General features: G+C 44.8%; 1 protein-coding gene across 5 annotated transcripts; it reads left to right on the top strand.

The window, feature by feature from the left end:
• Nucleotides 1–240: 240 nt before the first annotated feature.
• On the top strand, nucleotides 241–13,137 carry LOC123406736. Of its 5 annotated transcripts, none has more exons than XM_045099927.1 (4): nucleotides 241–398; nucleotides 5,433–5,539; nucleotides 5,621–5,694; nucleotides 10,806–13,137. In XM_045099927.1, the coding sequence occupies exon 4, from the start codon at nucleotides 10,842–10,844 to the stop codon at nucleotides 12,948–12,950; it is 2,109 nt and encodes a 702-aa protein (XP_044955862.1). In that variant the 5' UTR covers nucleotides 241–398; nucleotides 5,433–5,539; nucleotides 5,621–5,694; nucleotides 10,806–10,841; the 3' UTR covers nucleotides 12,951–13,137. The 5 variants fall into 5 exon arrangements, with proteins under 5 accessions (XP_044955862.1, XP_044955860.1, XP_044955861.1 ...); XM_045099925.1 differs by having other exon boundaries at nucleotides 5,433–5,487; XM_045099926.1 differs by lacking the exon at nucleotides 241–398 and adding an exon at nucleotides 5,136–5,372.
• The last annotated feature ends 535 nt before the right edge of the window (nucleotides 13,138–13,672 follow it).

Consider the following 13,672-nt stretch of genomic DNA (forward strand, 5'->3'; position numbering starts at 1 on the left):
TAAAACAGATTATAATTTATTTATCGTATTAAAATTCAAAAAATAGTTGGCTGCGGTACTGCACCGTGGGTGGCCGGCCATGGACCACCGAAGAAAGCACAAAAGCGTGTGGGATAGAGAACTACAAAGAGTGACCAGCCCTGCAAGGAATGCATCAAAAAACGAAACAAGAAAAGCACCGTAGCTTGTACCTTGCCCATCTTGCAAGCAACGCACAAATTATCTCCCACTTCCTCCCCTGCAAGAACAGAAAATGGAAGTCCAGCTAGCTGCAATCACTTCCCCTCTCTCTCACTATCATGTTTCGCAAGAAAGCAATTTGATGTCCTTCCGAAGGTAGCATCGTCTCATTATCATGGAGCATCTGCTTTAAACTAGCCGACGCAGTGTTGTATATGGTACGTATATCCCTATCTCTTGGACCAATTTAATAGCACATATTCGTCCCTATGCGTACGAACTCTCTTGCTGTCTTCTCTGATGTGCTCTCTGTGATCGACGAGAGTTGCGTCGCTCTTGGTCGTGAATTGTCCACCCAAATACAACAATTTGAGTTCAGTGATATGTACTTCAAACTGAGACGCAATTTTTGAAGTACCTTAAACTTGTCTCGTAATTTGAAATCGTCTTTCTGCAATCATCTCAGAACGGTGCCAGATCCCCAGTTCAAATCTGGGTGCAGCCTGATCAATAAAATACTTAGATTTTATAGTACTGATTGAATTCCATATTTTTTTTTAACTTTGCATAAGTTTGGGCAAGAGAGTAACTAGGCCTGTCCATACTAGATTTAGAGAAAGCATACCATAGTTTTACCCTCAAACCAAGGTTAGGGTTTGTTTTGACAGTATTGGCCAAAATGATTATCAATAGGGGTGAGGTAGTGTAGCATGATTCTTTTATTATATGAATTTGAATTGGTTCTTAATTGATTTGATTTAAGAATTTTAAAATACAAGGTTAAGATGTCAGAAATCTTGCTAGAAAAAAAAAGATACCTAAGGGGCATTGTTTTCTCAATCTACGAGCATCTTTAGCGGACCCATTAAAACGCAAACTGTAAAACTGGGATGCGGATTTAAAAAAAAGGCATTTTAAGAGTCCATTCTAGCTACGGTCGAATAGATACTGTAAAACAAACTGTAAAACTAGGATAAATAGCTCCTTCCCCCCGTCTGGAGGCCCCCGCCCCTTCCTCCAGCCGGTCGTGCCGGCCACGCCGGTCGCATCCAACCCCGTCTGCGACGCCCCATCGCTCGTTGGTCGTGCCCCATCGGCCGTCGCCCGTCGGCCGCGCCCCATCACCACGCCGGCCGTGTCCAGCCTCACCGGCCGTCCATGCCCTATCGCCCGTCGACACTGTCCTGCTTTGTTGCCAGCCGCGTCGGTCGAGTCGTGTCCCTTTGCCGGTCGTGCCAGGAGAATTCCAGTAGCCAAGCTGAGGTAATGGGAGGCCACAACGAGGTCAAGCTCGTCCAATTCAAATCGACAGCGATCGATTGCGGCGTCCATCGGCCTTTTCCGTGGTGCGGTGATGAATTTTGGCGAGTTTAGGACGGATTTCGGCAAACTCCACGGCGGCGTGTTTGCTCTGACGAGGTTTGACCGGTATACGCCCCCTCCCCCCCTAAAATCCACCTTTCAACCTTTAAAAATAAGGGTTTCGGGTGTTGCTTTTTTGCGCCCCTTAAAAATTTTGCGGACTGGACCATTTTTACGGTTTCTGTTCTGAACATTTTTTAAGACCAAAAGTGTAAAACATAATTTTTTTTATAGGTTTGACCATTTTATACGGAGTCTGCTAGAGATGCTCTAAGATTTGAGAAGGGACTCCATGAAATAATATCAAGACTTCCTGATTATCGTATATTATTTTATCATCCATCTTACTAAAATGAAGACTAATTAATTTTAGCAAGACTAGATTAAATAAACAGGTCGATCGAAATTCAGTTTAGGAGTTGTGTTCTCGACAAAGACTCTTCATTCTTCCATACAATGATAGAAAGTAAGGTTAAAAGCTTTAGGTCAAGAATAAACATAGATAAGACAAGTATCAATAAAATAAATATATATCTATAAATAATTTAAGGGCATATTCGGACGTCCTTTGCTTACAAAGAAAAGAGTAACAAAAGGAATAAAAAATCCTCAAGAACGATCGGCCTCATATATTTTCGTTCTTTGCTATTTTATTAAATATGATACAATCAAAATCGATCACATACATGAATATGCACTCATCCATATAAATACATACATACATATCCAACCTTTATGAACATCCTGAGACATTGAACCGACACATTATCTTAAAATTCACGAAGTGGTCACATGCGCCTTTATATTCCATTGCCTTCTCCTTTCTTTGTTACTTGGGATATTCAAAATGCTTTTACCATTTTGGTGACTGTCGCGAGGAGGTTGACGACAGTAGCCCTCCGGCATGTGCCAGCGAACGGGACAGAGACCACCATCGGGCACCAAAACCGGGTCGCAGCACGGCTTCCTAGTTCAGGACAAGGTGCACGCCGGCCGTTTTCGCCACGAACACCACCGCGTGAGGTGGATGACCTTCAGGGGACGAGGAGGGAGCCCCACCGGCGGCGGCAAAGCCCCCCCCCCCCCCCCCCCCCCGCGCAACCACCAGCGTCCGGATCTGACCGATCCATAGATGTCGCCGCGCCACGGGAGACCACCACAATGTGTAGCCTACTGCGTCCGAGCTTGACGACCGCGTCACCGACGCCCAACGCACGCTATCACGCTGCCACGCCCCACGCCAACGCGTCGTCTCCCCGCGAAGGACGACACCGAGCGGGAGATGAGGAAGCCCTATCGCTGCTGACGCCGGCCCAGCTTTGCCCGATGGCGTGTCCCCACGGGCAACGGCGGCAAGGACAGGTGACGGGGAGGGGGAATTGGGCAACGACGGCAAGGACAGGTGACGGGGAGGGGGAATTGAGGGCTGGCGGGTTTAGGCCATGTACAATGCATAGTCTTAGATGATGCCTTGTATGTAGGATCGGATGTCAGAAAAAGTAAGTTGGATGAGAAAACGAGATCCTTTACAGTAGGCAAGTGTTTAAAAAGAAAAAATATGATCCGGTGTAAAAAGTTGAAAAGGTTAGAATGAAAAGTAGCAATGCATGTGTATTAGTCTTTATTTTCTATTTTTTAATGAGGTCCACTAGTGATAGCTTGCATTGGAGAGGAAAATCAATATAAATGCTTCAAGTTATTTTTTATCATGGGATATGTGTATCCATATGTTATCATTGTACATGCCCTTAGAGCATGGTTAAGGGCATGACCATCGCGTCGCCTTAGACCTACTGCCCTACATGCCAGCTAGGGTTGAATGCCACGCTGGTGATGCAGGCGCTGGACCATAGGTGTAGCTTGCAGAGGAGTCGGCTTCTTCGGCTGGAAAAGTGGAAAAAGTTCAAAGAGTGAGAGAAATGGGGGAGGAAAAGGAGAGATGGGGACCTTTGTTGCTTCCACCTTCTATGCTGCATGAGATATATGTCTGACGTTGCGTAGATTCTATTAGATGGTAGCTTTCGTTGGACAATAATTTTTTTTATGTAATGGTTTTATATTTTATGCCTATATGGACTATGTGGCATCACCAAATTGGTCTTCCATTATATATGCCCTAATAGTATAGGCAAAGGTTAGGTATATGAAGTTTCCATGTTATTTATACCCAATCTAATAATCCATTCATGTACAATTAGTCATAGTAGTATGTCGTGCTATTAACATGGATTTTTTTTTTACAAAGATCGTTGGGTCTCGTGCTATAGCCGGCTGTAAGCTTGTAGCTTGCTTTTCTTTTTCCTCTTTTTCCATGTCTCCTCCAACTAAGCACAAATTTAATGTGTATCTTTTATAGTACGCCTACGTCATTTTATTGTATTTGCTCTTAGGATATATACAATGATGATATATGAATACAATTGCCTTGTGATAAAAAAGTAGGTTGATACATTTACATTTTTTTCTCTCCAATACAAGCTGTCACTAAAGGGCCTCGTCAATGAAAAAAATAATGGTTTCAATATACATGCATCTTTACTTTTTATTTCAATTTTTTTAGCTTTTTACATCGGACCATACTTTTTCTTCTCAAACAACCGTCTCCTGCTTAGGATCCCGCTACACCATCCAAACCTACATCCGATCTTACGTGGCATACATGGCATCATCCTGAGGCTATGCATTGGGCATGACTTAGGCCCCTCACACATGCACCAATTTACATAACGGTGGTATATGAGATCGACGACGAGTCTGTAAAAACATGGTTAATAATTAATATAACCAGCTGAAAGCTATATGAAGCTGCCATGTCATCTATAGCCATCATTTATATGCACTTATACAACAATGTGAACAATAAGGTTGGCTATTACGTTAGTATTTTTTTCATCTCTTTTCTATCTCTTTCTTCACATTAATTATATTTGCCTAGGAAATCCTATATAGCTAGGCTCTTGTATGAGCGCTCACTCCCCTTATTTTTTCACATCGTACAGACAAAAATACCATGTAAACGGATTATAAGCTCATTATTGTACTTGCTCTAAGATAAACATTATTGTGCTGGTGCAAGCGCGTTCTGTAGGTTCGCCTGTAATTTCCCACTGTAAAGTAAAGTAGTACTCTCTCTGTAAACTAATATAAAATTGTTTAGATCAATAAAGTATTGATCCAAACGCAGAAATGCATTTCCGGGGCAAAAAAAATATTAAAATGAAAAAACAATCAATACAAAATTTATTTATATACTTTGCCACATTCAAATGCTACGTGCAAATCTTGAGGCAAAAAGGTAAAACATTTTTGCTTGTGCAGAAAAAACAAATTGAACATCAAAAGTTATCCTTAAATATCACCTCAAATTTGTTTTTTTACCGACGAAACACCGCTGCTCCTTATCACATGAAAATTGTCATGCATGTTTGCGACACAAATACAATCATCTATACAAAAATTCAGAAATTTTTAAAAATATTTAGTATTATTTTTTACGTTACTGTTTATTTCGAAAGTATATGCTTCGGATATCCAAACGCTTTTATATTAGTTTAGGAAGGGAGTTCACGACGCCGTGGGCCAATGGAAGCAAAACTATTCCACCCGTCGCGCCGTGTCCAGCTGCGCCGCCCCGGCCGATGCCCCCTTCCTTACCTCCCCACTGTTCCGTTTCCCCGGCCGTGGGACATCCTGCAACCGCCGATCTCGGGGTTGTATCCCATGGCTGGGTCGTAAGGCGTTAGACTGCGGCCAGAGCTAGCTCACCTAGACTCTATGGCTGATCCGATGTTGCCCGTTAGGTGTTCGACGTTTTGCCTGCACCGAACTGAGTACGTACATGTGTCCACTGCTGGTTTCCACCTTGGTTACTGACTTGTTTTAATGGGCAGGTCGTATTTCCCTCCTTCGAGGTTTGAACTTTCGCCAAACATCATCTTGCTTCTGGTGAGTGTTCCTGTCGACCAAACCTGCTCTCCGTTTTACACCTGATGAACAGGTAAAAGTAGTGTCCAAGTAATCGGCAAAAGAAAAAAAAACTAGTGTCTAAGTAAGTTACTCTGTTGTGTGAATATGGCAGGTGTGCCATCACGTACAGAGAGGAAATCATCAAGTCCAAGTCTTGTCTTCAGCACGTTTACTGACTCGATCAAGGTACTGATTTACCACTTGTGCTTGCTTGCCCAATGTCGTTGTTTGAAAACAGGGTCAGAGCTCAGAACCTCTTAAACCACCATAGATGAAACCCTCACATCTTGTATGATGAGAAGGTGCATAGGACGGCCAGGAATGATTAAGACATGGAATCCGACGGCAAAGAGTGTGGATGCATGAGAGGCCTCGGATTAGGCTTGGTTTTACTGTCCTTAATGATGCTAGCGCTATAAAGAAGATTTTAAATATGTATGCTTGGTGTAGATGTCCCAACTGTCTAGATCTTCCGCCTCATCCATTCTTGCCATTTTCATTGCATTGGATTCGGTTGTTAATTTCTTCTTGGATACAATAAAAATAAGGGATGCGCCTAATGTAGTGTGATAGGCTACAATGCTATTGTTCATCTTTACATTTTCAATCTTCCGAGGAAATTGAGTACGACCTAAGAGACGGGCAGGCGGGGGAAAAGAAAAGTGACAGCCACAAATTCTGAGATGATGGGGGTCAATTGAGTAACGCAATATGTTAAATATTGATAAGAGGGGCCAAATTGCTACATTAACATATCCTTTCACAATATAATGGGTAAAAAGAGTAATAAATACACTTGATGGGTCACTAGAACATGAAGGCGCGCGTTGCTGCGCCGGTCCAGCCTAAGAAATATATGATAGCAACTTTTTACAAAATTAAAATATTACAAATCCACGATGAACTTTGAGTAGTTCGAACTACATTTAGAGGTGGCGGAGAACATGTTCAAAAGTTTGAACATTGTCACAAAGGGTGAAAGCATACAAGTCTTGCCTGCAAGGCTGCACCGTGAATCAGGAGACATGACAGACCCAGTGCATAGAAGCTCCTACACAAGGTGGGGTCTGGGGAGGGATTATAGGAACCTAGTCTCTTTCGAAATAGGCTTTCGCCCCACTATATTAATATAGCAACGACCCGATACTGTTAGAAAGTATTAGTATTAGTCTAGGAGTCCTTATTAGTCTATTAGTATTAGTCTAGGAGTCCTTATTAGTCTATGTTTACTTTCCTTGCACCTCAAGTCATGCGTAATATATATATGCCCCTTGGGCCTTTAATAAAGATAAGTTGCTTTCCTAACATGGTATTAGAGCCTAGCTTTAGGTCTCCGGACGCTGCAACTCGTCCTTACGATCCAACTTTTTTTTCTTTCTCTCGATCGATCTGTTCTAGGTCGATCTCGTCTTCTCCCGTCTCGCGCTGCCTCGTCTCCCGCATCGCCGACTGGACGCGCACCCGCTCCCGATGTGCTGCTGCTGATTCCGCGCTGGCTCCCGTGATCTTTGCTGGCAGTCAGATCCCGTCGTCACGCAGCCGCCGCCGTCCACACCTGCAGCTACTTCGGGTTTCTGCCAGATCGACCTGCAGCTGCTTCGGGTTTCTACCAGATCGATCTGCAGCTGCTTCGGGTTTCTGCCAGATCAGGCCTCCTGATCAAAGCTCGATCCCGCAGCCGCCGCTGTCCACACCGGCTGTTGCTTCAGATTTTCTGCTAGATCGTGGTCTCCTGGTCAACGCTAGATCCCGTGTTGTTTCTGCCAGATCGATACAGACACGGGCAAAGCGCTGCAGCCTTCCTCCAAAAACCATGCATGCTGCTGGCTCCCGATGCCTCCTGTAGCGTTGCCCCGCACGGCTCCTGGATCGGGTGCCTGCACTGGCTGCTACTCCCTCCAGGATGTACGCCGCCGTAGACTTCCAGGTCGCGGGCCCCGCTGCTTCCCTCCGACCGGAGCTTCGGCGACCTCCACCGTTGGCCAGTCGTCCCTGGCCGCCGGCTTCCTGTGTCCCGCGTTTCCTCACTGTTGCCCCGCCCGCGTGTGCTCCTCCTGGCTGGCTGCTGCTATGTTCCTGCACATCCATCTGCATGCGTGTTGCTCTCCTCCTGCTATCATGTGCTGCTTGCTTACATGCTTGCTGGCTCTTTTCTATAAGCTACCATTGCTGCTCACATGTTGATGCTTGCTATCGCATCTAGTTTCGTATATGCTTTTCAGTTTTTTTTCCGCTGCGTCCATCAAATCCGTTCATATTTTGTGTTATCACGTCATGCGAGTCCACCATACCTTTGTCCGTCGGCCTTTTCTTCGGTCCTGATCCTTTTTATACAATTTTTGTGGCCTATTTGCCCTTGTTGTTTTCTATAGAATTTTCTGGACTTCTTTTGCATTGTCAATCTATGTTCATCCTGCCTTAACCGCCGAGCTTATTTTGCCGTCGGTTGTCGTGGACTATGATTTTCCGCGCAATGCTTTATTCTCTTGATGTGTCATCTTCTTTTGACAACCCGTCTTCTCTTGATACTTATGTTGTATCTTCAAGTGATGCGGTGTCTTCCTCTGATGTGTCATCTCTTCGGTGTCTTCCTCTGATGTACCATCTTCTTTTGAGAACCCATCTTCTCTTGATACTTATCTTGTATCTTCAAGTGATGCGGTGTCTACCTCTGATGTGCCATCTCTTCGTTATCTCCTTCGGCGACTCGACAAGTTTTGAAGACTCTTCATGCTACGACGACACTCTCAAGACGCGGATTTGGATTATCATTTTTTTTAGTATTACACTTCTTCAAATGCAATGCTATTGCATAAGTTTTGCATTTGAGGGGGGGGGGGTGTTAGGAAGTATTAGTATTAGTCTAGGAGTCCTTATTAGTCTATTAATATTAGTCTAGGACTCCTTATTAGTCTATGTTTACTTTCCTTGCACCTCAACTCATGTGTAATATATATATGCCCCTTGGGCCTTCAATAAAGATAAGTTGCTTTCCTAACAGATACAACGCTGAGTTCATTGCTGGGGCCAACAACACAATTACGCCCAAGAGAAAAAACAAGAGAAAAGAATGCCAGCAGCACCGGATCAACGAAAGTTGTAGCATCCCGCAACCGCTGCGCCCATCAGAGAATGCCATCCTACTCCAATGCCTCCGAGTTCCCGCGTATCAAGGAACACCTTCAAAAAGGACTGCGACGACGACGCTGTGTTGCCCGGACGAGTCCTAGGATTTCTCCCGATACACGTAGGGGAGTGGGGGAGAGGTAGAACCGACGCCGTTTAGGAAGGGTGGCGGCGCCCACAGGCGTCACCACATCATGCCGGCTAGGCCAGCAAGGATTTCTCCCAACCCCTCACACCCACCACCCAGGACCAACGTCGGTTCCACCATGCCTACCGCCCACCAACATGCATGACAACAGTCGTCTCTCCGCGGTAAAGGCTGCGAGGCCGGTCGGACCAAACCGAAGCCACCGAAGACAGGGACCGGCAACACCTCAGCCACATGGGAGGGAACAACCTCCACCGACTCATGCGGTAGCAGACCGGATGCAGGAGTAGGAGCAGGAGCACATCAGGCCAATTAGCCAACTGGGCCCAGGTCGGGCCCGCTAAGTTCCGCAGCCGTGCTGCAGCCGACGTAGCACAGGAGTCGCCGCCCCCATCGCCTGTAGCTTGTTTGTCCAACCGGAAGCGATGCACCGGAGGCCAGATCGGCCCGCCGAAGCCCATATCGGGCGCTGTCGGTCAACCACCGCCGCCGCCGCCGCCAAGGGGCCGCGCCATCGCCTCGCCACCTCCGGATCTGCACCGGAGCGTCGTCGCCGAAGTACACCGCCGTCGGAGCATGCCCGCCCGAGCCGGATTCTGTTACGAGGAAGGGAGGGGGCCGCCACCGCCGGCCTCACCATGGTGCCGTGCGGGTAACACCCGGCCGCACCAGCCGGCGGCAGCGGCGAGAGCGAGAGTGAAGGAGGGGCGCTGTACGGCATGGTGAGGGACGGCCGCCCCGGTCGCCCCGCTCGGGGATGCGACGCGGGGGGTATGGGGAAGTCAAGACTTGTATGTGATGTCTAATGTCTAGAAAGAGGTGACTCGTCATATCTTTGTCCAAAGGAACCTAGTCTTACCCCTGCGAAGTGCAAAGCAGAGAGGCTGGTTCGAACTCAGGACCTCTTAGCACAAGTGAGGAGGACTTCACCAGTGCACCAGCTCTGCCCTCAGTTCCGTGGACCAGGGAATGATTTAAATTTATGACTTGAAATGATCAACTGGGGGTATTATTCCCTTTATCAACCTTACACCTTTTCCATCGCTAGGAAAAGAATTATAAGAACCGATACAAAATTACTGAACAGTGCATCTTGCTGCTATGCATAAAAGAAGATATTACTTACAACAAAAGGAGTACAGAAGACTTGCCCTATAGAGGGAAGAAATGGCTGAAGCTAGTGTACATAGGTGCAACATAGACAATAATGTCTTATGAAGTCATGCCTTCATAATAGTTGCTCCTTATCTCTAATTCTATATGAACTTTAGAGGGAAGTTTTAGCTGACAGTAAACTATATTACTATTCTCATGATGCAAAATGAACAAGATTATGCAATAACTGTAGATCCAAGGAAATGCATGGGCATTTTGTACACCAAAATTGTAATGGATATGTATGTATAAGGGCATAAAACTTTTAGAAGAGCTGTGACATCCAAATCTAAGGCATAGTAGTCCAGTAGCAGAAAAAGCTGCACTACATCAAAGCTGTGTGCACCTTCTCACACTCCCCTAAGGTTAGAACCTGATCGAGGCACAAGGTAATCATTGAAAATGAAGGCTAAGTACAAGATCTGAAAAAAAAACCGAATGGGATCACAAACACTAATCAGTGGACTACAAAAGAATAATATAGCAAAACTGCAGTCTGCTAAAAAAAACAGCCTGAGAAGGTATTTGCCGAAAACAATCTACAAGCGTGTCAGCTGTTTTTGCAATAAACAAAATTGAGAAAGTCAAATAGCATGAAAAAAGGCTAACCAAAAACTGTGCAGGATTTCCTGCATAACAATTTGAAGATTTTCTCTCAATTGCCCTTTGTTCATTCTAATCCCGACGGCCGGACGCATGGAGTTGCTACCGTATCCACCGTTCAATGCAGCCACCACCTCGCGTCGTTTATCGTGTATTTTTCCTGACAATTGCATGGGTCATGCGGTAGTTTTACAAGTTGTTTTTAAATTGTTCATAACTCTTTAAAAATCATATTCCTTACATATTTTTATTACTGGTTCAACAGGAGATCATAGAGACATAAACATCCATTATCAACATTATGCAATTGTCAATTATATTGGTGCAGCTATGGAATGAGTGGGAAATCAGGTTACTTGTGCTTCTCAGTTTTACGCTGCAACTATTCCTCTTCTTCACAGGGGGGCTTAGGCGACGAAGCAGTAACAAATTGCTAAGATTCTCAATTTGGTTGGCTTATTTGGGGGCAGACATGATTGCATTTTATACTCTTGGTCAGATCTCTCGACTAGGAGATTCTATCAATAGTAGGGATCCATTTACAGGGACAATGTCTTTGGCATTCTTTTGGGCACCTTTCCTCCTTGTTCATCTTGGCGGACAAGACACTATTACTGCCTTTTCATCTGAGGATAACAATTTGTGGCTAAGGCATTTTCTGAATCTTTTGGTTGAAGTCAGCCTTGCATTATATGTCTTCTGGAAATCAATGGGGAACAGCAATCAGCTTTTAATTCCAGCCATGTTTGTGTTTGTTTCTGGAATAATTAAGTACGGGGAGAGGATATGGGCTCTCAAGTATGGGAGTAAGGATGACCTTAATAGCACCACTAGTAACTATGAAAATAATCAGTTGCCACTATTAAGTGCTGAGCAAGATAGATACTGTGACATTGTTTGCTATGCTCTCCATACGGCACGCTATATTCGGGGATTCCTTGCAGGGCGTGCGACTTTTCAAATGGGGCATGAAATTCGGTTTACATTAGTAGAATATTTTGGAAGATTTGCAGAGCATGGGGCAAAACTTAAGATCATTGAGATGGAACTCGCTATTATATATGATGACCTCTACACCAAGGCTGTTCTATTTAGGTCATGGACAGGTAGCATTTTTCGCTGTGTTGTGCATATCTCTACAGTGGTTGCTTTTGTGCTCTTCTATGCAAACAGGAAAGAAAGCTATAGCAGAGTGGATATTGCAATAACATATGCGTTACTCATTGGTAGCATTTTTATGGAACTTGTTTCAGTTCTTATGGCAATGGTATCACCATGGGCATGGGCATTCTTGAAAGCACGGAATTTTCACTGGCTTACCAACTTGTTCTGGTCTACCTTCAACATTGTTCAGCCGGACAAGAGGCTGTGGTGGTCAGATTCCATGGGGCAATATAACCTTCTGCGCTCCATATTCTGTATTGAATCACCAACCATTGGCATGATCAGAAATATCATAAATTTTGTTGGTTGGGCTAAGGTCTGGAAGCACTTACGACACACCAAGGATGTCAAAGCTAAGCATAAGATCATGGAATGTGTGGTACAGTGGTTGGACAAGCAGGATCGTTTCGATGATTTAGCAAAAGGGATGAGGCCTAGACTTAGCACAGAACTGGAATTGATTCTGCGAGGACCTTTTGAGCATGCCATACTCCAACTACATTTGTTTACAGATTATCATATAAGGGGTCTACTTGATGAGGAGGGATCACCTCTACACAACAAAGGAGATAGATCAAATCTTGCGAGCATATGTGAGGAAATATCAAATTACATGATCTATCTTCTTGTTGTAAACCCTTCGATGTTGCCGGTCAGTACCACTGCAGAAGATACACTTGCATTGTTCCCAGAGAAAATATTCTCTACCGGCAGGGGTGGTGTCAGAGATGTGTCAAGCCTTGTGCTGGATAAACTTAAGCTATTTGTCCTCCAAATTTGTAATTACTTTGTGAAGGAGTCTTCAACTGCTAAGGCAGTAGCCCCGGCAGCCCTAGGCCTGGATCTTCCCCTCTCTACCAGCCAGAAATATATTCGAGAAGTGCTACATAAGGATTGGTCGGCTGCTGGAGAAATTGAAGGCAAAATACTGTTGGGTGCCCGTGCTTTATTGGACTTTCCAGATTCTGAATTGACCATCGATGAATTATTGGTGGAGATCAAAGAAATATGGATAAGGCTTCTCGTTTATGCAGCAGGCAAGTCACACGCAGAGGCACATGCACAACAGATGAGCAGAGGAGGAGGGGAGCTTCTCACTTTTGTTTGGTTACTCATGGCCGCCCACTATGAGCTTGGTGATGTTGCTCGCAGGCTTGATCTTGTTACATCGTCGTCTGGTACTGCAGAGGGAGATCGACTTTTTGCCTTCATCTTTCCATCTTATGTACAGCCTACACCCATGTAGGTCTTGCATTGTAGGTTCAGATATTTTGCATATTTCATCAATGTGCATGTAACTGAAAAAAACTGTGCGTAGTTGAATCCTGTATGTGCTGTTTTTTTTTCTTCTGATAAAGAGCGCTCTTCATCGACTCATGATGTGGCAACAAATGTATAAGAACATAAGGAGAGCACATCCAACATCTGCATGACTAAAATGTACTTCCTCCGTCCCAAAATAAGTGACTCGAAAATGATTAAGTTTTGTACTAATTTTAATACAAAGTAGAGTCACTTTTGAGTCATTTATTTTAGGACGGAGGGAGTATATGGCCAACAAGGAAATAAAACGACACATAGGAGGTTTGCATGACATGAATGACCCACTGCAGCAGAACATCAACTAATTCATCTCCATTGACAACTCCCTGGATGGCGAGATTGTTTTCCAATGGGAACTGTTAGAAGGGAGAGAGGGATATTGGTGCAAAATATGATGGATGTTGTATTGAGCTTGATAGACGAGTATATATAGGAGTACGGACTTAGGGCAAGAAGCCTCTCCTAAAGATTACAAATCCTAGACTACCAAATACATGTACGCCAAATATATCTCTAACCCCCTGCAGTCGTAGCGGTACCATTGTAAACAATAGGAGCATCACAGACGGCCAGACTGGAGAGAATAACGGCCGACGGGCTGACATCCCCAGTAGTCGCAATGGGAGCGTCGGGAACAGTGCCGCA

This window comes from Hordeum vulgare, chromosome 1H (genome assembly GCF_904849725.1).
Source record: "Hordeum vulgare subsp. vulgare chromosome 1H, MorexV3_pseudomolecules_assembly, whole genome shotgun sequence".
NCBI classification, from domain to species: domain Eukaryota; kingdom Viridiplantae; phylum Streptophyta; class Magnoliopsida; order Poales; family Poaceae; genus Hordeum; species Hordeum vulgare.

Coding starts and splice junctions, on each gene's coding strand:
- LOC123406736 (XM_045099927.1), top strand. CDS start 10,842: ATGCAATTGTCAATTATATTGGTGCAGCTATGGAATGAGTGGGAAATC.